At 41.6% G+C, this 24,596-nt stretch overlaps 1 protein-coding gene across 5 annotated transcripts in view; it reads right to left on the reverse strand.

Moving 5' to 3' along the window:
* Nucleotides 1-15,956: 15,956 nt before the first annotated feature.
* Nucleotides 15,957-24,596, reverse strand: part of BTC (betacellulin) — a 48,990-nt gene continuing 40,350 nt past the window's right edge. For all 5 annotated transcript variants that reach the window (XM_047799153.1, XM_047799149.1, XM_047799151.1 and 2 more), the window contains 3 exons: nucleotides 21,067-21,213; nucleotides 18,684-18,794; nucleotides 15,957-16,375 (listed from right to left, as the gene is read on the reverse strand). In XM_047799153.1, coding sequence (XP_047655109.1) covers nucleotides 18,686-18,794; nucleotides 21,067-21,213 — 256 coding nt within the window. In that variant the 3' untranslated portion in view covers nucleotides 15,957-16,375; nucleotides 18,684-18,685. The remainder of the gene's footprint in view (nucleotides 16,376-18,683; nucleotides 18,795-21,066; nucleotides 21,214-24,596) is intronic.

Consider the following 24,596-nt stretch of genomic DNA (forward strand, 5'->3'; position numbering starts at 1 on the left):
TGCATCCCAGAACTAGCTCCCACATAAATTGTTGCTCCCAAGAGCTCATCTCAAAGTCTACCTTTTTTTTTTTTCCTTTTCTTAGGGCCACATGGCATATAGAAGTTCCCGGCCCAGGGGTCGAATCAGAGCTGCAACTGTCGGCCTATACCACAGCCACAGCAACTCAGGATCCAAACCACATCTGCAACCTACAGCACTGCTTGCAGCAACGGTGGATTTTTAACTCACTGAGCAAGTCCGGGATCGAACCCATATCCTCCAGGACACTGTCAGGTTCTTAACCCACTGAAACACAGCAGGAGCGCCAAAGTCTATTTTTAGGTGAAAGGAAAATAAAACACTAGGGTATCCCTTTATTGGCATTAACGTCTCCTGGAAATAATATCAATAATTCAATTCAATTAATAGCAATGATTAGAATATTAATAATAACTATGGCAAAAAAGAAGTTGATATTCTTGAGGGTAGCCACGGCCCCAAGGCCTCGTTCTAGGTTCCATCAAGGAAGCAGAACCTCCCTGGCTTTCCATGCAGGGAATGATAAGCCCGTACAACCACTGGAAGGCCTGGGGAATCAAAGGTCAGGAGAGCTACACTGGAGGCATGTGGTTCTCAGGAATGCACCTGCAGACGGCTGCCACCTTACACCTGCCGTCTATCCTGTCGTCAGCTTCCAATGGCTGCTGCAGAGCAACAGCTTCTCTTTTCATCCACCTTCCAAATTCTGGGGGGGGACCGTAAGAGGAAAAGGATTCTGGAACACAGGCTTCCAGGTTTCTGGCCTGCAGGGCAGAGTGGCCTGAAAGGAAGTGATGCGGGAAAGGAAGTGATGATGCTGAGATGATAGTAGACAATTGAGCCCAACATAGAAAGATGCCCCTGGAGAGGTCAGGAGCCTGACCTCTGGCAAGGCTCAATCAACACTGACAATTTCTTGGAGTTCCCGTCTTGGCTCAGTGATTAATGAATCTGACTAGGAACCATGAGGTTGCAGGTTTGATCCCTGGCCTTGCTCAGTGGGTTGAGGATCCGGCGTTGCCGTGAGCTGTGACGTAGGTTGCAGATGTGGCTCGGATCCCGTGTTGCTGTGGCTCTGGCGTAGGCCGGTGGCTACAGCTCCGATTAGACCTCTAGCCTGGGAACTTCCATATGCCGCAGGAGTGGCCCAAGAAATGGCAAAAAGACAAAAAAAAAACCTGACAATTTCTTTTATTATTATTATTATTACTTTTTATTAAAGCTTAGTTGATTTACAATGGCGTGCCAGTTTCTGGCATAGAGTGATCCACTCATAACTATATGTACATTCCCTTTCTCACATTATCTTCCCTCGTGGCCTCTCCCCAGAGCCTGGATATAGTTCCCTGTGCTATTCACTGAGACCTCCTCCCTGACAGTTTCTTGCTCCTCAAATGTTCCTTTTCTAGATGCCCCGAGGACTACTACATAGAGTCTTCCACATAGTATCCTGATGAAAGAAAGTTCCATTTTGACCAGTTCAGAGGCTGTCCTAAGCTTACACACCCAGTCACCCTGACTGGCCAAAATGTCCCTTCTTTGATTTCTTAGCCAAGCATTTACAAAACAGCTCAGTGAATCCAAATCTGAAGTTCTCTTCACCATTCTGTCCCACTGCTGGCCACCATCACCACTAAAGCCCGAGTCCTGCTCCTCCCCCAGGTTCTCTAGGTGAGTTAAACCAATGTAACAAGTGTATATTGTTCATATACTGTAAGTCATCTGCTAAGAGCTGATTCTTAGGAGCTTATCTCCAACAGGTCCTGTCTCCAAAAGGGTGAAAAATCACAACTTTTTATATCATCTAGAGTATCGATTAAAACCCCTGGCTTTTGCTTGGCTTCTTCCTCGCTTTTGCTTGGCTTCCTCCTCGTGGGATACGCTCCTGCAGATCACCTTCTCCTGCTCATTTCCTTCCTCGGTTCCCTAGGTTTTCCTCTCAATGACTTTGTGCTCTTCCTATCCCTAGCTTTTCTTTCTGTTCCCTGACTGGACCCTCTTTCTTCGAAATGGGTTGCTCCCTTAGAGGATTTACCCAGACTTTCCTACCTTTGTCTCTATGGAGGTTCTTCAAACGGCAGGCACAACAGATCATTTTGTGAGTCTGATAAACCTAAAGACCCTCCACCCAGGAAAATGCATGTGAGTATGAATGGAGGGGAGGGGACTTTTAAATTTCCCTTGTCTCCTTTTGCCTCCCTGAGGACACAAACCTGCCCCCACCCTCATCTTTCCTGCCCAAGATAGTCAGCCACTAACCAATCAGGAAGCTGTGTGGTTTTTTGTGATCTGGATGCTGCGTTGAGAGTTAGTCACCCAGCCACGAGTCCTGCTGCAGCAGAAGGAGATAACATTCTGAAGACTGTGATGGACCATTGGGTCAGAAGCCAGGGAGGGAGTTCCCGTCGTGGCTCAGTGGTTAACAAATCCGACCAGGAACCATGAGATTGCAGATTGGATCCTGGCCTCGCTCAGTGGGTTAAGGATCTGGCGATGCCATGAGCTGTGGTGTAGGTCACAGACATGGCTCGGATCTGGTGTTGCTGTGGCTCTGGTGTAGGCCGGCAGCTACATACAGCTCTGGTTAGACCCATAGCCTGGGAACCTCCATATGCCTCAGGTGCAGCCCTAGAAAAGGCAAAAAGACAAAAAGACCAAAAAAAAAAAAAAGAAGCCTTCAGGAGGATGGGGGGAGAAGTCACTAAGAATCAAGAAGTCAAGTCAGCAAGCACAGGAGGGTGGCTGCTCCCTGGGATCATGTCTGAGTCATCAGATAGGACCATGAGGTCACTTGCCTCAGAATTCAGCATCCAGGGCCAACAGAACACACTGCAGTCAGACCAGGGGATAGGCAGTGGGTTCCTGCCAGAACAATCCAAGGACCACATGAGGTCTAAGCCCCTTTCCTCATGCCCTGCACGCCACTTTAGTGAGAGAAACAGGAAGAGATGGAAACTCTCGGAAAATTTCAGCTTCTTATTCTAAGGGATTCAGGAAATTTCTGGAAGGGACTTTTTACATTATACAGTAGGGCTAAGTTTAAACAAGATGGGATGTTTCATTAGTTTTTTTCCCACTTACTAGCACATGAGCATTCAAGAGAGAAAAATTAAATCCATAATGGACTGAATTCATTTATTAGATTTTTTTCCTGCACAACCATTTTGGAGTGTGAGTTGCATTTTTTTTTACTGCAGCACACACACAAATTTTCATTTCTTTACAAGGATTTCATAGCACCTCTGAGGACTAAGTCTTCTGCTCTCTATATAGAATGAAATACCTTTCACTTGTGGTGGTTCCATCTCTTTGCAAAATCCTTTTTTAAGCCTTGTGTTTGCTTTAGATATTGCAATCACTGGCCTGACGGCGTAACTTAGATGTTCTATAGACAAGCTGCAAACCAGTGAACGCCCAGGGAAACCAACCTTCTCTTCCAAGAGTCAACTCCCATCTCACCTCACTCTTGCTGTCATGCACAGGGCATTCTGCATTCCAGCCTCCCTTGCTCATCTCAAGGGGATGTATGCTTTCCCCCTTATTTCTCTATTTAACATTATTACCACACACCAAGATACTGCAAATCCCCCCAGCTTCCCCTTGTGATTTCAACATCTACACCTCTCTGTCCATCTTCAGTATTCTTGGATAACTTTTGTTTGTTTGTTTTTTAGGGCTGCACCCAAGGCCTGTGGAAGTTCTCGGGCTAGGGGTCGAACTGACGCTGCAGCTACCAGCCCACACCACAGCCACAGCAACACCAGCGCCGAGCAGCATCTGCAACTTACACCACAGCTCATGGCAATGCCAAGTTCTTCATCTGCAGAGCAAGGCCGGAGATCAAACCCAAATCCTCATGGATCCTAGTTGGGTTTGTTACCACTGAGCAGGAGCTCTGGATGATTCTATCAAGGCTGTAATTTCCCTTGCTCAAGGCTTATTTTTCTCTTGACCTCTCAGTCTACATTCCCAGTTGTTCCCTGAGTCTCCTCCAAGATGTTCTGAGAGTCCTCAAAGTCCCATTTGAAACCAAGGTCATTCTGTTTACTACATCAGGAAGCCTCCAGCACCAGCCCCCTCCAATCCATTATCTCAGCGACTCTAAGAACTGCCTCGTTGTTGGTGTAGGGCTATCAGTCTATTCTCTCTCCTCTTTCACATCCCCAGATTCAATGGATCACAAAATCATGTTGATTCCCTCACCAAGATGTCCTAAGTATATCACAGCCTTTATATTTATACCTCCCAATTCCAGCTCCTGTCATTGCTTCTGCCTTGCATCTCTCAGCTTTCAATTTAGTGCTCACATCCCTACAGAATTATCTTCCTAAATAATATATATTATCATATCACTTGCCTGTGCAAAACCTTTTGTCATTTGCATCCAAGAATTCTTTCTTTTTTTTGTCTTTTTTTTTTTGTCTTTTCTAGGGCTGCTCCCTCGGCATATGGAGATTCCCAGGCTAGGGGTCAAATCAGAGCTGTAACCACCGGCCTACGCCACAGCCACAGCAATGCGGGATCTGAGCCATGTCTGCGACCTACACTACAGCTCACGGCAGCGGCGGATCCTTAACCCACTGAGCAAGGCCAGGGATTGAACCCACAACCTCACAGTTCCTAGTCAGATTTGTTAACCATTGCGCCGCGATGGGAACGCCTGCATCCAAGAATTCTTAGCAGGACATATCAAGTCCACTGTGATCGTGTCTTGCTCCTAGCTGACAGCCTCATCTTCAATATATTCCTCGCAACACCTCCAGTTTCCCTTTTCATACTGGCGTGGTCAGATTTAGAAAGTAAAAATACAGGACACCCAGTTAAACAGCAGTGTCTGGAACATATTTATAGGAAAATGTCATTTGTTGTTTGTCTGAATTCACATTTGACTGGCGTCTTTCTCTTATTGGCAATGCGTTCCACGTGTCTTCTCGCCACGTGCAGCACATTAACAAACCCCTGGGATCAGATTTGTCGTGGCTGTTCTCTTCAAGTGCAATCCTTCCTTCAATCTTCTCACATACTGACCTCCCATCCATCCAATAGCTCCGTCACCAGTGGACAAGAGTCAGCTCTTCTTGCCTTCTGAGATGTGGAGCTCATCTAAAGCCCTGTAGTTGAGGGAACTCAAGACCTCCCCTTGCCTTTCCTAAGTTGCTCTGGATTAAAGAGAAAGTGCTTCGTGATGTAACTAAAGGGGTGAGAGTAGGAGGCATAAATTCTTGCCCAGCAAAATAATGCCAAGGTATTCGTTTTCAAGAAGTCGAGAAATATGGGGAGTTTCCGTCATGGCTCAGTGGTTAACAAATCTGACTAGGAACCATGAGGTTGCAGGTTTGATCCCTGGCCTTACTCAGTGGGTTAAGGATCCAGCGTTGCTGTGAGCTGTGGTATAGGTCACAGACGTGGCTCGGATCCTGTGTTGCTGTGGCTGTGGCGTAGGCCGGTGGCTACAACTCCGATTCAACCCCTGGCCTAGGAATCTCCATCTGCTATGAGAGCAGCCCTAGAAATGGCAAAAAGACAAAAAAAAAAAAAGGAATCGAGAAAAAAAACTCACTAAGGGATATAGATTTCTCTTGCTGCACCACAATGGGAGCTCCAAGGACAGGATCTTATTAACTGCTTTATTTTCCATTGTTTTTCTAGAACCAAGCACAGTGCTTAACCCATACTACAGAGTTAGCTATTATACATCAAGCTGGATCCTTAACCCACTGAACAAGGCCAGAGATGGAACCCGAATCCTCATGGATCCTAATCCGATTCTTTAACCACTGAACCACAAAGGGAGCTCCTATCACTGTATTTTTGAAAGTTGCTAAGAGAGTAGATCTTAAAAGTTCTACTCACAAGAAGAAAAAAATATTTGTACCTGTATAAGATGATAGATGTTAACGAAAATTTTTGCTGTAATCATTTCTCCATATACAGACCTGTCATATCATCATGCTGTATACTGAAAATGAATGCACGGTTCTGTGTCAGTTATATCTCAATAATAAATAATTTAAAAGCCCTGCCACATTACACTGTACTTAGTACCCTCAGCCTCACCTATGGGGAAGGCTGATTTACTGAGCAGTTCCTGGGTGACCCACTGGGAAATAAAATTGCATTGTTAACTCCTAGCAGGTGGTGTGATGCTGGAGATTACACAAGTACATTTCTCTTCCTTCCTGGGAGTAGGTGGGCTTTTGTGATCCTGAACTTCTGACCATTTTGGTCCAGAAGGATATCGGCTTTTGTGTGACCCCTGAAAAAAAAAGTTGCTAGAGAACTGAGGGATCAAACTGATGAAATCAGAAGCCAGACTTTGTGTCTGGATTCTCTTCAATTTTACTGCTTAATAAAAATAAAAGAAATAGACTTTCCTGTTTCAAATGTTGAAAAAGGGAAAGCCTCCCTGTTGCTGGGAAAAGGGTCGGGGAGGAAGGGACAAGGACCAAGAGCAGCGTGACCCCTCGGAGGTTCAAAGACTTCAGAAGCAGCTGACTATGGATCCCGGAAGGATAGGGTGTGATGACCCAAGAGCTGGAGAGGGTGGTCCAGGACCGAGGAGTAGAGATGAAAGCAGTCTGCCTCCATCAGCCCCCAGTTCCCCAGCCTGCGGCCACCAGGGTCCCAGCAGGGCGAGTTTCAGAGGGCTGACCAGGGCATGTGAACAGAGAGGGTGATGTGAGCCTTTGTATATTAGTCATGTTTTTCATACATGCAGGCATGCTTTTTTATTACAGAGTATTTATTACCTTTTTTTTTTCCTTGGTTCAGAATTGTAGAAGGAAATTTGGAGAAATGTGTATAGGGACTCACTTGTTTCTTTTGCTCCAGGCCCCAATATGTCACTGATAAATTGGCAGATCACTCTTGATGACTCATTGTGTTCTTGGGTATCAATTTACACAGTGCCCCCAATTTATGGGGTATTTCACTCGGTAGGTAATGGGTACCGTACACCCACTGGGACCATAGATGTCCCCAAGGACATGCTGGCCCGTTGGGCAGAGTTACTTCCTTTGGTTGGTTACATGCACACGTGTCCTGTTCATCATTGTCTGTATGATCATGGTGCCCGGCCATTTCCCAGACTGCTTTAGACACCTCTGTAACCAAGCACGGACTCTCCTGTGCTCTCATCCGCACTAACACAGCCACTGGGAGGTCTGTCGTCTCACATCCCAGGCCTAGATCAATGCCACCTCCTCTGAGAAGTCTTCCCCAATCCCATCAATCCCTAGTCCATACTGGTAAGGTATTATTTGCCCATGTAAAGCTCTCATCTTCTCTATGAGAGAGTAGAATTCTTGGCCACATAGACCAGTCTAGGTCATCCTTTTATCCTGGACTCTTGGCAAAATGCTACACATAGAGTAACATTCAATAGTCATTGGGTGAATGAATGAAACTTACCTAGCTCTTTATTACAACTCTGCGTGTATGTGTCTTTTCTCCTACTTGAAAAAAAAAAAAAATACGCTATCTCTTGCCCTACTCTTTACTCTCCTGCACTTAACAACTCTTTTGTGTATAAGCCTGTTGTCAGCTCTTGGTAACATTTAATCAACTGAATTAGGATCTAAGGTAGTTTATAAAAATGACGAGTTTAATTTTAAACATGAACTGATGTCACATGAGGTGATGACAGAACCATGAAAACAAAATTGCTACTAAAATGTGCTTTTCAAAGTGTTGGAAAAGTTTATGACACTAATAAGATCCACCATATTTTTTTAAAATATACTGTTTCTTCATTATTGTGAAGGCAAACATCTGCCTGGTCCATGTCTAAATGGTGACAAATTCATTTAAATTAATGAATTTCCACTGAATTCAAGGACCTTGAGCAAATGTGGTGTGAGTTTGGGGTATCAGAAAAATATTTTTAAATTACGTCAATTTGTATAAACTTTACTACTTCTAAAAGCTTCAGGAAGAGCCAAATACTCTCCAGGCTGTTTGCTTCTTCATATCCCTTGTGGTTCAAAAAATTAGTTTGGTCCACTAAGCTAAGTGCTCTCCAATAAGAGTGCTGCATGCACCCCTTAGCTCAATCTGCATGCCCTGTTGCTCAATCCATGTGTGTTTTATTCAATGTCCTTTCTCTTATTTTTTGGCTACTTTAACAGACTTAAGAAAAGTTTGCTAAGCCTGTTCCACCTGGCTGAAAAGTCAAATGTTAAAAACAGAACTAATCAGCTGGTTGTTACAGAATCCTCTTATCTTTTTCTTTTCTTTTTAGAGTCGCACCCGAGGCATATGGAAGTCCTCAAGCTAGGGGTTGAATCTGAGCAACAGCTGCCTCCTACACCACAGCCACAGCAACTTGGGGTCCCAGCCGAGTCTGCGACCTACACCACAGCTCAGGGCAACACCAGATCCTTAACTCACTGTGTGAGGCCAGGTATCAAGCCCACATCCTCATGGATATGAGTTGGATTCATTTGCACTGCATCACAACAGGAACTCCAGAATCCTCTTATCTTATTCTCATTTATTTTTTAACATTTCAAAGTTTTGTCAACCAAGTAGTCTTAGTATGCATTTATTTAGCTAATCAGCAGCCTCTAGAACAACCCATTTGTTTCTTTCCTTTTGGAAGGTAGGTAATTTCAGTTGTACTTTTGTTTCAAATTCTGAGATACTAACGTTAGGAGGCAGATGCCCATGATTTACTACCAATGGGATCCGGCAGGAGACTTAGGCTCTGAGCTTTAGATTCATAATCGTGTAAATGTGTAAAATAATTCCTAGTGGGCGCAAACACTGTAAATAACCAATATGAGAGGTTATTCCCAGGCCCTGGGTCCAAACTATTTTTAGCACCTTCGATAACATTGAGTTTACAAGTAGCAAAGTCTAACTCTACCTCCCTAAATAGCAAATTGTGCATACTTAAAAGTTACTAGGCCTGTAATTATTTTCAATAGCATTGCAATAATTCTTCCTTATTTTTTCTCATTAGGTAATTTCAAGGAAGACGTAGGGAAGAGAGAGGAAAAATACAGCGAGAGAAATGGAACAGTTGCCTAGGGCCAGTCACTGAGTTGGAATTCTTTACCTAAACATGGTTTGTTCAGACAAGAGTACAAAGACATTCCTTTCTATGGGGATCATGAATCTTTAAAAATACTGAGAACTTTTACTGTATCAGCATAGTGACTTCAGTTGGGAAAAGAATTCCTTGTTTTCTATAAGAGTGATCAGAGGAGTTCTCGTCGTGGCACAGTGCTGAACGAATCTGACTAGGAACCATGAGGTTGCGGGTTCGATCCCTGCCCTTGCTCAGCAGGTTAAGGATCTGGCGTTGCTGTGAGCTGTGGTGTAGGTCACAGACGCGGCTCGGATCCCGCATTGCTGTGGCTGTGGCGTAGGCTGGAGTCTACAGCTCAGATTTGACCGCTAGCCTGGGAACCTCCATATGCCGCGGGAAGCGGCCCTAGAAAAGGCAAAAAAAAAAAAGAGTGATCAGAGAACGTCATTACCATCATCGTTATCATCCTTAATTTTATTGATCTTTCTAATAATAACTAAATGTTAATTGAACCTTTTCCTAGAGAATGCTTAAAATATTCCAGGTGCTGGTGCTAAGCATTTTGCTGGCATGATTGCATCTAGTCCTCTCAGCCCATCCTATTTATTATTTATTTGTCCTTTGTTGATGAGAATGTTAGTAAGGTTAAATAATTTGCCCAGGGGCTCACAGTTGACAGTCCTGAGATTGATGCCCAGATCTGTCTGAATAAAGACCCTGTGCTCTGAACTTTTGCATTGTAATCCTAAGCAAGTTTCTCCCATCCCCATCTCTATATAGAACTATCATGAGCACTGGTTTGGTCAAGAGTTCAGGTAATTTGGAGTTCCCGTCGTGGCTCAGTGGGTTACAAACCCGACTAGTATCCATGAGGATGCGGGTTCAATCCCTGACCTCGCTCAGTGGGTTAAGGATCTCGCATTGCTGTGAGCTGTGGTGTAGGTCACAGATTTGGCTCGGATCTGGCATTGTGGTTGCTGTGGTGTAGGCCAGCAGCTGCAGCTTGAATTTGACTCCTAGCCTGGGAACCTCCATATGCCTTGGGTGCAGCCCTAAAAAAAACAAACAAACAAACAAACAAAAAAAAAGAGTTCAGGTAATTTGACCCATAGCTGAAGTTAGGAGGGAGATGGGAATGGTACAGAAGCCAAGACCAGAGTATCGAGTTCAGAGTTGCTAGTTCTCGAGGTTCTCAGACTTCCCATCATGGCACAGTGGAAACAAATCCAACTAGGAGCCATGAGGTTGTGGCTTCGATCCCAGGCCTCGCTCGGTGGGTTAAGGATCTGGTGTTGCTGTCAGCTGTGGTGTAGGTCACAGATGTGGCTTGGATCTGGCGTTGCTGTGGCATAGGTGGGCGACTATAGCTCTGATTAGACCCCCTGTCCTGGGAACCTCCATGTGCTGCCAGTGCGGCCCTAAAAAGACAAAAGACAAAAGACAAAAAAAAAAAAAGGAGTTGCTAGTTCTGGATCATTTAGTAAACAAATGTTCCTAGGGTGTTAAAAAAAAAAAAAAAGATTATGCTAGAAACAGGTTTATTAAAATTTGTTTACACATTTTGGTCTTTCAAAAATAGCTTAACAGAGCAAGTTGGGAAAAGGTTTTCTCTCACATCTTACTAAAACCCAGCATAGGACACATCGTCATCTGGCTTAGATCACAGAGCTCCACAGCATTTTATTATTCTGCACACATCCTGCAAGAATAATTGCACTCCCTCCAGCAAGCAACATTAAGGAGTTGCTGTGTTTGTGAAGAATTCGGTTTCTTTGACTTCTTTGCAATAAGCTCTAGGAGAAAAAAAGAAAACACCTACTGAAGGACCTCTGTTTGTTGCACATTTTTTTCATAACTTGAGTAGGAATAATAAAAATTGGAGGAAAAAGTCTTTAAAAACATGTTTGCTTGTGGTTACCAAAGAAGAAAGAGGGGAGGGATAAATTAGGAGTTTGGGATTAATACATACACATTACTATACATAAAATAGATAATTAACCTGGACTTACTGTACAGCACAGAGAACTATACTGAGTATCTTGCAATAACCTATAAGGAAAAATAATCTGAAAAAGAATATATAACTGACTCATTTTGCTGTATACCTGAAACTAACACAACATTGCAAATCAACTGTACTTCACTAAAAAGTAAAATAGGGATTTCCTGTTGTGGCTCAGAGGAAACGAACCTGACTGGTATCCATGAGGGTGCAGGTTCCACCCCTGCCCTTGCTCAGTGGGTTAAGGATCTGGCATTGCCGTGAGCTGTGGTGTAGGTCACAGACGTGGCTCGGATCCTGCATTGCTGTGGCTCTGGCGTAGGCTGGTAGCTACGGCTCCGATGAGGCCCCTAGCCTGGGAACTTCCATGTGCTGCGGGTGTGGCCCTAAAAAGCAACAAATAAAAATAAAAGATAAAATAAAAACATGTTTGGTTAACATTTCTCTTATAAAAGAGGTACTAACTGTAATTGTTCATTAAACTTTCCTAGATATCCGCATTTTGATATTTCTAATAGCAGAAACGTAATTTATATCTTGAAAATAATTGCTGATACAGTTTTTGAAGTTATGTATATATAGTTTATTTAGTTTCCTAATATGGAATTTCAGACTACTTCAAACACCAGTAGCTGACAGGTCCCGAGGACAAATGAGTTTACAAAAGTGCCAACTAGATGTTATTATAAGACACAGATTCCCAGGATCCAGTAACATTAGCAAACAGGCAAGAATAGACTCTTCGCACATTATGTTCTGGCATTAATGCTCGGCTGCCAAAGTTGATCACATGGGAGCAGGTTCCTTTGCAGAAAAACACCTCGAAGCATAGAGGATTCTTTGAAGAAAAACAGATGGCAAATACAGCACCCATATTCATCGACCATCACAGAAAAATGTATAAACCAAGATTTTACACCAAAGAAATATGAGACTGTTTTTGCTCATGACCGTCATTATTAAAATATATAAATTATTTGGGGGTTAAAAGAAATCTGCTCATTTTAACCATATACTGAGTTCTTTTGTGAATGCTCATTCTGAGTTTCATGCTTCGAGACAGTGGTAGAGGTTCAAAGTCTAATGACAACATCCTCCAGATGACATAACTTCTTGTATAAGCCTTGTTTTAATTCAATGCTGCAAAAGATTATATCCACTGCAACATAAGCTAGTGACCATGAGGTCACAGATTTTTGTTCACTGATCAGGTCCCGGAACCTGTGACACTTGGCCCTGAGTAGGAATTTAATATTTTTGAATGAAGGAACGACAGCAACACCCTAATACATTTCAATTTTCATAACAGAGACCGTGTAGAATATTCTAAGATGAAGGTTTCATTAAGGCAATGATTTGGTCTTAAAACCATAAGCATTGAACTATGTCCTGGAGCTCCTTCACAGAATTTTGCACAAACCTGGACTTTATCCAAATAACAAGTTTTTTGACCCAGAACACTTTACCTCACCCTCTGTGGAACCTGCTCCCACCATGGGCAATACTAGAGAGTGGAAAGTATGAAAAACCCAAATAGCCATTTCAGGAAAGAAAGAAAAACCTCTCCTCTATCTCAGCCCATCACCTAATAATACACCATCATGGGAAACAGGAACACCTCATCCCATGGCCCACATGTCCATATACATTCCATGGCACATGTGGGATATTCTGGAACAAGGCATGCAGCCTGAATTCTGTCTCTTCTCATATTCCCTTGCAGCAATGCCCACTAGTTCCTACCACTACTAGTTTTCCAAGAAATGCTGTACAATTTGACAAGGGTCCAAGAAATATCTGGCCTTCCCCGGGATTGGGGCAAAGACCTTTATTTCTCAAAGCCAGCCATCAGTTTGAATGTCACTTCCTTCTGGCTAAGTCATCCTTCTCCCAATCCCGTAACACCTCGGGCCTCTCTCAGAGCACCAAGTTATATGGAAATGATGAGTGGGTAGCTGTTTGTCCCACTGAATCGTAAATCACTTAAGGGACCGTGTCTTGTTCCTCCTCAGCATTTGTTATAGTGGGTGGCTCAGTGCTTAGGATACAGGAGGTGTCCAGTCAATTCTTCCTGAACTCCTGGCTCCACCTCCGTGCTCCCCTGCCATCATCGTCCTGAATGGCTCTGTGGGGAAAATGGAATATTGCTGCAAGAAGGGCTCCTCTAATGCAATTGAAGGCATAATGCAATAGAATTGTTTCAGCAAGGCTGTCATTTCTTTCTCTTTTTTTCTCTTTTTAGGGCTGCATCCAAGGCAAATGGAAGTTCCCAGGCTAGGGGTTGAATCAGAGCTGCAGCTGCCAGCCTACACCACAGCCACAGCAACGCCAGATCCAAGCCGAATCTGCAACCTACACCACAGCTCACGGCAATACCAGATCCTTAACCCACTAAGCGAGGCCAAGGATCGAAACCACATCCTCATGGATATTAGTCAGGTTTTTCCCACTGAGCCACAACGGGAACACCAAGATGTTATTTCTGCTCAAAGAAAGTGTTGCCCACAATGTCATGATGAACCAGAGTTGGTCAGGATCCTGGATTCAAGTTACACAAATCCAAAAAGAACTAGCTTAAGCCACATGAGGGGCTGCTTATAAAAATATTAACACAAGAATGGAATGAGTCTAAACTTTGAGAATGCACGGCACAGGAACTCAGATTGACAGGAAACTCACCTGTTACCTCTCTGTTCATCTCTCATCTCTCACCAGCTTCCTTTGCTTTTCTGGTCCACATGGAGCAAAACATGGCTGCTGATAGCTTCAAAATGCACATTTTTATACCCCAAAAACCCAAAAAAAGGATGACTTTACTTCATTTCCTTTGGAATGATTCCAATTGCCCCAATTTTATGAAGTGCCCACCTGAGACCCACCAAATACAGCAGGAGGTAGGGTTAAAAAATGTGGCCAGACTGCTGGACAGACAATCTCATAGGTGTCGGCAACATTTCCAGATTCTTTGGTTTCAAGGAAAGCACGTAGTCAGAATAGGCTATTTCAAATGTATTCATGATAGTTGCTATAAAATATAGTTTTTTAAGGCAATAATGTTCAAATTTATTTCTCTTAATAATTCATGGTAACCATAGAAAATTCCTAAGTAAACATGAAACATATATTTGGTTTGTTTTAAAAATAAATTTATTTTGTTACATGATAATACTGACGGTTCATATAAACAAAGTCATTTAGCATATGTGAAACAATTTTAAAATACCCTTTGAAAAGACAGGAAAATCTCTGCAAATCTTTCTTGGTAGTAGAGACCTACCAAATTTCAAGCGACAAAATGCTAATGACATTTTTGGATCAGAATAAAATTCCTGAACTTGAACTGGCTTGAGAGATTTCATTGGCCAAGCAATCTCAGTTCAGGAAAGAAGAAACATTTACAGCCTTGTTTTTTAACTTTAAATGGTCTAATAAGCATTTGTTTCAAGCACGCTTTTTACCAAAGAAGACTGAGAATGAGAGGGCATGAATAAACTCAGAAGGAGGCTTTTCAAAATAAAGGGGCTCCAACATGGATCATTTGATATAATCCCATTTCAAGGATGGTCATTAAACCAGGAGAAACAATAGATTTAGAAGATTATCAGTTGTTTGCCTTAGCTCTTATTGATATTTGAGCTATTTCTGTGTTATACTTAAGCGCAGCCTCAGTTTCCCTTAAAACATGGTGTGTGGTGGAAGGTGATACACGACTTCTCCTTTTCTCTGAATTCTCTGCCTCACTTTGGGTGTGGCGTCTACACTGCCAAGTGAAAATGTACAAAGATTCTGGAAAAGCTCCTTTGCTGACGGGCACAGCAGCCAACATGCAGCAATTGGAGGACATCTGTCGTCAGTTTTTGGAAGGGATCCACCCAGCCAATGCAGGAAAGTCCATATTCTGTGGAATATTGGCTGGATGTGCCTTCTGCCTTTTATGGTTTAAAAGGATCTTTATTACATGCAATAAGGAGTTGAAGGCGCATTTGGTAAGGTGGTCCCAAGCCATAGAGGACTATGGTCATAAGATGATTGCACCAAACTTCACCTAAAAGCAATCACAGGCACTGTCTCTTCGAAGAACAAGCATGAGAATATGGTCACAGCCAGTCTCTGCCTAGACTCTGCCATGGGTCACTGACCTTTCAGCCTGGGAAAAATAGCCCTTCCAGGACTATTTATTCCCTACACTGTAGTGAGCATAAACACATACCGAGGCTTAAAGACTGCCAGGCACCTACTTTCCATCTCTGTTCATTACCCTAGCTATGGGGCAAATCTATTTGCTTTAGTAATATAAGAATGTATGTGTATTACTGGGAATTTATAAAGGAGAAAAGAAACATCAGGAAAATCAAGACTACAGACAGTATGATGGTGACAGTAACACATATTCCAGGGCTCTGCATTCTGAGTTTCTGCAGAAAAATGTGCCAATATCTCAGAGTCATGGCTGAACACTGTCTAATATAAAGTCTTGGAATGTGTCGTGAGTTGGGTTGCGATGACGCCAATGCACAAAAAGGATGGTTAAGAGCACAAACTTTGACCTTGGGTGCATCTTGGTTCTAATTTCAGCTCCACCAATTCCTGACACTGTAAATCTGGTTTAGATTATTTAACTTCTTTGGGCCTGTTTCCATACATGAGAAATGAGGATCACGGGTGCTTGAAAGGGTTAAAAGACATAATGAGGAGTTCCCGTCGTGGCGCAGTGGTTAACGAATCCGACTAGGAACCATGAGGTTGCGGGTTCGGTCCCTGCCCTTGCTCAGTGGGTTAACGATCCAGCGTTGCCGTGAGCTGTGGTGTAGGTTGCAGACGCAGCTCGGATCCTGCATTGCTGTGGCTCTGGCGTAGGCCGGTGGCCACAGCTCCGATTAGACCCCTAGCCTGGGAACCTCCATATGCCAAGGAAGCGGCCCAAAGGAATAGCAAAAAAAAAAAGACATAATGTTTTTCAAGTTCTTAGTGACTGTTGGATTAATGAGAGCTGTACTACTAATTCAATTCCTAAGATGTAAACGCCTTCTGGCTTGCCGTTTTTGTTTTAACGGGTAGTCCTGGTGACAAAACTTAAGTGGAAGTTTACTAAAATGTCTCTTTCTAAACTGGCTGCTTTTCCCAAATACTATATAACAATAAAATTACTTCTTCTTATTATTAAAACACTAGTAAACAACACAAATTTATGTTACAAACAAAAAAGTAAATACATTATTTAAAATTCATTTTGCTGGCTGTTTTCCTGAGACACATTCTGTCCATTTTCAAATGAGTAAGGCATTTTGCAGCTCGCACCAGCCTGGAGGCACCTTCATAGACTGTAGAAAAAAGGATAAAAGAGCAGGCCATTCAAAAGAAATGTACTAGGTAATTACAAAAAAAAAAAAAAAAAGAAAGAAAGAAAGAAAAGAATCTAGAACCAGTATTTTGTTTGCAATTCATTCGTGTCATTCTGGTAGTAAGTTAGGAGAATGTTATGCTTTCTCAATAATCATTTACTACATCTATTAATCTGCTGGGAGTTTCTGGGAAAGGAAATCCTTTGTACAACTGGGAGAGCTATGGCAAGTCACAGCTGTCTCTTGCTGGATGGGAATAAGGACACATGTGGCCTCGACTGCTACTAGCTTCTTCTGTGACCTAAGAAGAATTAGCCAAGGATGCAGCCAACTCTTCAAATCATGAGCAGAAAGACAAATAACATTTCTCTGAGTGAGAATTGATACAAGCAAGTGTAAAAGCTGCCATCCCAGCACTCCTTCCTTTTAAACCAATTTGGTTGGGTTTGATGGTCTTGCAGACAAAGCTACCCTGTTTTATTGTTTGTTTTGGCGGGTTTTTTGGCACCCCGCGGCATGTGAGTTCCCTGGCCAAGGATCAGATGTGAGCTTCAGTCCAGACCTAAGCCACAGCTGCAGCAATGCTGGATCCTTAACCTACTGTGCCAGCTGGGGATCGAACCTGCATCCCAGCGCTTTCAAGACACCATTGATCCAGTTGCACCACAGCAGGAACTCCAAAACTCCCCTACTTGATTGAGCTATCTGCGCTCCGTCCGCCCCTTAGAGCCTTCCTCTGCCCTGCTCTGTGCACCCCAGATTGACTACAGATTGCACCACAAGGGCTCCTGTGCCCTCTGGGATCTCATCGAGTTTGGCTAGTGAGAGACCCCTGGAGAGCTGAAGGCAGGGGAGAGAAGGTTTGGGGTATTTTTCTCTATTTCCAGCCTCCTTCCTTGCTCAGGTGCTGGCCATGGCTATTTCCATCCACAGCTCCAGCTCCATCCTGATGGGCCCTCCCGGTACAGCCACCCTCTCAATGCCAAGGTAACTCTCCCCAGTCCTTCAAACCACAGGAGAGGGACAGCCTCCAGCCAGTGCTGGACTTAGGAGCCGCAATGTTCCCAGGGGTTCCCTCCGCCCTGCCCTCCCAGCCCCTTCATCAAAATCTCTTTACTGGATCATCTGAGAAAATTTGTGGTTCCTGCTGGGATCCCAACTGATAGAACATTTAAAAAAAATTTTTTTTATTAAAATATAGTTGATTTTGAGAGTTCCCATTGTGGCTTAGTGGGTTAAGAACCCTACTAGTATCCATGAGGATGGGGTTCGATCCCTGTCCTCACTCAGTGGGTTAAGGATCCGGTGTTCTCACGAGCTGTGGTGTACCTGGCAGCTGCAGCTCCAATTGCACCCCTAGCCTGGGAACCTTCATATACTACATGTGAGGCCCTAAAAAGAAAAAACATATGTGTGTATATCACATATATATAGATGATTTACAGTGTTGTGCCAATTTCTGCTGTACAACAAAGTAACCCAGTCTATATCTACATTCTTTTTCTCATATTCTCTTCTATCATGTTCTATCCAAAGAGATTGGATATAGTTCCCTGCGCTGTACAGTAGGACCTCATCGCTCACCCATTCTAAATGTAATAGTTTGCATCTACCAACCCCAAATTCCCAGTCCATCCCACTCCTTCCTCCCTCCCCCCTGGCAACCATGAATCTGTTCTCTATGTTTGCGACTTGCTTTTTGTTTTGTAGATAGGTTCATTTGTACCATACTTTAGATTCCACATATAAGGGATATTGGCATGTACCAAATGCTCAGTAAATGTGGTTATCATTAAAACATTGCTATTGCTATATCCTTTCAATGTGAGATATCAAAACTAAAATACTTCTTCCTTGTGCCTCTGGATAAAAAATGTATCAAATATCATAATATTTTATAAAAGCATAAAATAACCATCACAACTAGGACCAGAACACACCCAAACTAAAAAGCAGACTTATCTCTGTACATTACATCAGAAAAAGTACATAAAAGTCCTCGCTCCTTCCAAGTATAATGTAAAAAATAAAAATCATTTCAAAAAATAAATTAAAAAATAAATAAATAAACGTCCTCTCTCCTATATGCTATGTCTGTGGCAACATACAAAAGAAAGCTATGAAACAGTCTTTTATTTAGTTTCAGATTCTATGAAAAAAAGCCAATTTATTTTTAGTTGTTTTTGATCAAATTTCAATCAATCCTTTACTGGATGCAGTTAAGCCCCATTTCATCAGGCAAATGTCCCCTGAATAGCTTCCCTTCTACCAAGTTTATCACACTTACCATTAAGCAATGCTAGTCTCTTGAATATCTTCATTTATAGGAGTTATATCTTTGCCCAAAGTTTCCATTTCTTCTTCCACCTTTCTTCTTTTACGATGTTTCCGAAGAGGACTTGAAAAATGAAGTGTTAGAAATTTGTGTGAGTTTATTAGTTCAGGCAATCCCCAAATAAATCTTCAAGAAAGCCTACAATCTTATTTCTAGACAGTTAAAATTGTATAGGTTCTCTATAAAAAAGGTAAAAGTTTAGACTCTCTTAATCCTTCTCTGGGCTCATATGATAGCTACAGTAGCAGAAGTGTGAACACGGCGCGGTTATACCCACATAGGAAGAAAATGGTAACTGATTATTGATACAGCTAAATGAGCACAGGAAATCTTTTCAGGCCAAGTCTTTTTACAGAATATGTGGATAAGCATTCTTTAGTGTGTAAATAAGGAATAATACAAAACGGGGAAACAGGCATAAGAAAACCAATAGAGGCACCTCTGGGTATATTCATTAAGCTTCTAGATATATTAACTAAGAAATGTGTTAGATATTCTGGACTGGGATCCAGTTTTCCCAAAGTATAAGGCAAAATTAATGTACTAAAATCAGGCATTTCCTAGCTCTGCCCCAAACTTGGCATTATAAAAACTCCTTTTTGCCATAAAGTAGGTGAAGTGTTAAAAATAACTTTCAATTTTATAGCTAGAAGGAATCCTACAGGTTATTTGGTTTAATCCTCTCACCTTAACAAAAAATAAAATTAAAGTTTCAAGATATTAAGAAATTTGTCCAAGGTCTCAAAGATGTTTAATGGCAGAACTGAGACAGAGTAAAAACTCTAGACTCCTAGAAGCCATGCTAATGCTTTTCTACCAAGAATGTTGTAAAGAAAAAGACTCATGTGACACCCTCTTCTAATGAGCATCACAGTGGGGAGAATAAATTTAACAATTTGGAAGGTTTCTCAAGACCAGAAGGTAGCTCTTTAAGAAAAAGAGTCCGATCTGATTAAAAAAAGCAAAAACAAGAGTTCCCCGTCATGGCTCAGTGGTTAACGAATCCGACCAGGAACCATGAGGTTGCGGGTTTGATCCCTGGCCTCGCTCAGTGGGTTAAGGATCCGGCGTTGCTGTGAGCTGTGGTGTAGCTTGCAGACACAGCTCAGATCTGTAGTTGCTGTGGCTGTGGTGTAGGCTGGTAGCTACAGCTCCAAATAGACCCCTAGCCTAGAAACCTCCATATGCCGTGGGAGCGGCCCAAGAAAAGGCAAAAAAAAAAGACAGAAAAAAAATGCAAAAACAAAAACTGATGGATTTCTAAAACTAGCTTAAGAAGTATACCAAACCATTCTGTCTCAGAAAAAAAAAAGGGGGGGGGTTCTCAATTACCAAAGTTGTATATAAAATGAAAAGTAAAGACAGGAAAAACAGTGCAATTATCTTTTATAAACAAAATCCATTATTTTAATGTGACCAGGAAAAAAAGGTTCTGTTTCTGCCTTTCAAAGTTATTACGTCATGGTAGAGTTTAGGAATAAAACTCTTCTTTGACCTATTAACAAACGCCTGTAAAATATGACTGACTTTAGAGCAAAATAATTGACTTTTTAAGTTGAGATATAATTGACAGATAACAGTGTATGCGTTTCAGGTACACAACAAAATGACTTGAGATTTGTTGATATTGCAAAATGATCATAAATTATCATCCAGCACCATAAATAGGTATAATTTTTTTTCTGGTAATGAGGACTTTCAAGATCTCTCTTAGCAATTTTCAAACAGACAACACTATTATTAACTATAGTCATCACACACACACTACATTCCTAGGATCTGCTTATCTCAGAACTAGAGGTTTGTATATTTGGGTCACCTTCATCCATTTCGCCCATGTCTTTTATTTTCAATTAGGAGATTTACATAAAATTTATCTTAAATGATAATAATACGCTCAAGCAAAATGATAAAAAAAATGTGTCATGCATTTTTTTTTATAAATACTTCAAAATAAATGATGGCAAACTGTGAAAAGTGATTTAACTCAAAGCCAAAAGGAAAGTGAAAAGATACGAAGGAGGAGAGGAAGGAAAGAAGAGAGGAAAGGAAACAGTAACCAAGATAAAATGTTCCAGATTTCCTTAAAATTAAATTTAAAAATACTATTACATTTAGAATGGATAAGCAATGAGGTCTAATGAACAGCACAGGGAACTATATCCAATCTCTTGGGATAGGTCATGATGAAAGAGAATATGTGAAAAAGAATATATATTTGTGTGTATGACTGGGTCACTATGCTGTACAGCAGAAATTGGCACAACAATCAACTATACTCTAATCAAAATAAAATAAAAATTGGAAAAAAAATTAAAAATTTTAAAACACTTACTGACAGCATGTGCAGACACCGATCACCAAAATGATAAAAATGACCATAACTGCTATCAAACAAATAACCAGGATCTGCCCTCTATCTCCTCTTAGGTAGAACAAATCGACTCGTTCACATCTGGCCCCGGCGTAGCCTTCATCACAGCTGGAGAAATAAAACAAGAAGATGGCAACAAGGTAAAACACCCAAGACTTTTAAGAATCTCTATTATTTCTTCTTTGAAGAAACAAACACCTTTTTCGTTACTTGGAATTAATAAGTTCCTTTTAAAAAATTTAAATTCCTTAAAGAAATTTTAAGGTGTAGAACCATGAGATCTTTCCTCCTTTGCTTTGCTGAAAAACTGTCATCCACTGACCATCGTTAACAATGTGTCTAATACAGACAGAGGTGATGATAATTTACTGAAATCTATCCTGAAATTTTAGATTCTGAGTGTGAAAGGAAGGGGTGATGAAAATTCCCTACCCAGCACTCCAAGGGCTTAAATACCTCCAGGACGGGGAATTCAAAAATCCCCAGGACTTCCCATTTTATCAGAAGGCCATACAAACAGTTTCAGTGAGCCCAAGTTTCATTTTCATAAACTATGTTTAAGTATACAGTTTTATATGAGCAAATGTGGAACACATAGAAAATGTTCTTCTCCAGAATTTCTCTTCCCTCTTCATCCTCATCCCTGGCCTCTCTTTATGATGTCTACCCTTGGGGTCTGCTTCTACCACGTGCAGAAGTCACAATGCTCTTCCCTTCACCGGCCCCCAGCTGCAGCCCCTCAAAATACGGTGGGCCTTGTCCTCTGCATGTCCTTTATCTGATGCTCTAAGGCCACATTTTTGGATCTGTACACCATTCCTTCTAAATGCGTCTAAATGCTTCTAAACGCTCCTCTAAATGCTTCTCCCCCCTTCTCCATGGCCTTGGTAAAGTGCAGTGACTGGAAATCAACCAGCTCTCCTAGTGGCTCTACCACCCCTAAGCCTGTCAATACAATATTGGATTCACCTCAGCTTAGCAGGTGCCTCACCTCTGAAGTTTCAGAGACAGATTCATTTGACCAAGCAAGACTTATCCAAGCAACACTCAACAAGTGATGTGGCTCAGTGATGTGGGGACTGTCTATAGTAGCCTCTTAATTGTGTCAGATGTTTACAAAATGCATGATAAGTTGTCTTGTGAGGGTTTGTTGGGTCTTATTTTGTTGCTTTTTAGGGTCACACCGAGACATATGGAAGTTCTCCCTCTAGGGGTCAAATCCGAGCTGCAGCTGCTGGCCCAAGCCAAAGCCACAGCAACATCAAATCCAAGCCGTGTCTGTGACCTACACTACAGCTCACGGCAACAACGCCGAATCCTTAACCCACGGAGCGAGACCAGGGCTCAAACCTGCGTCCTCCTGGGTACTAGTCAGGTTCGTTAACTCTGAGCCACAACGGGAACTCTGAGAAGCTTTGTTTTGTTTGTTTGTTTTTTAATTTTGTTATAGTTGATTTACAATGTTCTTGTAATGTTGATATACAATGTAAATTTCTGCTGTACGGCATAGTAGCCCAGTTGTACATATATATATTCTTTTTCTCATAATATTTTCCATCATGTTCCATCACAAGTGCTTGGATATATTTCCCTGTGCCATGCAGCAGGATCTCATCCGAAATGCATAGTCTGCACCTACTAACCCCAAACTCCCAGTCCATCCTAGTCTGCCCCTCCAAGAAGTTTGTCCGAAGACTTTTTAAAACAAATTTATTAGTCGTAACATCAGTACCTTTGCCCTAACAAATAGTTTCCCTTTTATCCTCCTCAGATCCATCCAAAACACAAACAGATATTGGCCATATATATAATTATTTAAATCTCATAAAGATGAAACTCTGCTTTTTGAAAAGATTTCTGTGCAAGTTCATTTTTGGTCTTTGTTTTTAAGAAAGGATCTATTGCCAGGCTGATCTAGAGTTTATGTTTGGTAAGAACCAAGGCAGTTAATTCCCTCAAAGCTTTATTTCTCAATTAAGGAGAACCCTTACTGGCAATACTATAGCTAATACAATAAAAAAAAAAAAAAAAAAAAAAACTAGCTCAGTCAGAACCATCAATTGAAAGGTGAGGTTCAAGGCAAGCAAAAGCGAAAACACCAAATGCTACTATCTATTGCAAAATGACCCCAGGATGGATGAGCGAAAATTGCTTCCTGCAAGATAGCTAGGATCTTCATTGCAAGGTCAAAAAAACAGGAAGAGAGCTTAGAAATATCTTGAAATATCAAAATCCCTTGCACACAGGATTGGAACCAAGAGAAAATCACTTTGAATTGCATGTGTGGAAGGGAGGTTTTTTTAGAGCTGTTTTTTTTTTTTTAAGGTTATAATTAAAATCTACAGATACAGTCTCTTCCAATTAGCTGAAATGTTTCTCTCACAAATTTATGAAATATGGCATTTTTAAACAATAAATTTCCCCATAAAACACACAGCAATTACTTGCTGCTCTTTTAGAATGTTTTTCTAATTATAAGCTCCAAATTCAGTTGTTTACTCAAGTTTTAAATGAATTTCTCAGTCAGTGGTCCTTCTTGTAAGTTATAACCCAGCGAAGCCATGTAGAAGGTCAGACCCTTGCCTAGCCAGTTATACTGGCTTTCATGTTATTTCACTGCTCGCCCAACTAATAACGTATCAGCTGAGGGGCATTTCAATGGAAAAGAAAGAGGCAGAGGGTGAAAAATACTAGGAGATGTTTTTTAAACACTAAGTGAATGAATACATGAATTTCTAACAAACATCTGATAATTTAAAAATTAAAATACGTTTAAAGATGCTCTGACACTTGAAGACTCTGAAAGTCAGGACTGGGAAATCGCTATTCTGGAATAATCACCAGACACTCGTCTAAGAGATCTCTAACTATGAATTCACTTGATCCTTATAACAACCTTTGGAGCAGGTTTTATTAACCCATTTGACAGATGGAGAAACTCAAGTACAGAGACAGTGAGTGAGGCTCAGAATCAAATGCAGGAGGTCTGGCTCCCAAGTTCATGCACCCAACCACACGTAACACTGCCTAAATGAACTGTGCCACATAAATAAAAGTTATGTATCTGGAAACAAAGCATCCTCATTCCAAGAAAAATATTCAGAAGACTAAGAGGGGATTTGAATTGTTTGAAACATGCATTGTTTCATTTTGTTTTTTATGTAAAGACAGAAGTCCACAAATTCCTATGATCTCAAGCAAAAGCAGATATTTCTGGTTTCCCAAGATAGCTTAACCACCAATGGTGAGGCAGGTTTGCTTGATCTGCGCTACAAGAAGTCACCGACAAAGTCAAGCCTAGGCTGAATATCTCCCGTTCTTTTCTGTGGTTCAATTTGTGGAACATTTACCCTGTGCTGGGTACCACGATTAAGTATTTTGGCTTAATGTATTACTTTGCTTACTTTTCAACACTTGAGAGGAAGATATTACTATCTTTTTTTATAGATGATGAAACACATAGGAAAGATAACTGGATGCTGCTCGTAATG

Source organism: Phacochoerus africanus, chromosome 10, assembly GCF_016906955.1.
Source record: "Phacochoerus africanus isolate WHEZ1 chromosome 10, ROS_Pafr_v1, whole genome shotgun sequence".
Lineage (NCBI taxonomy): Eukaryota > Metazoa > Chordata > Mammalia > Artiodactyla > Suidae > Phacochoerus > Phacochoerus africanus.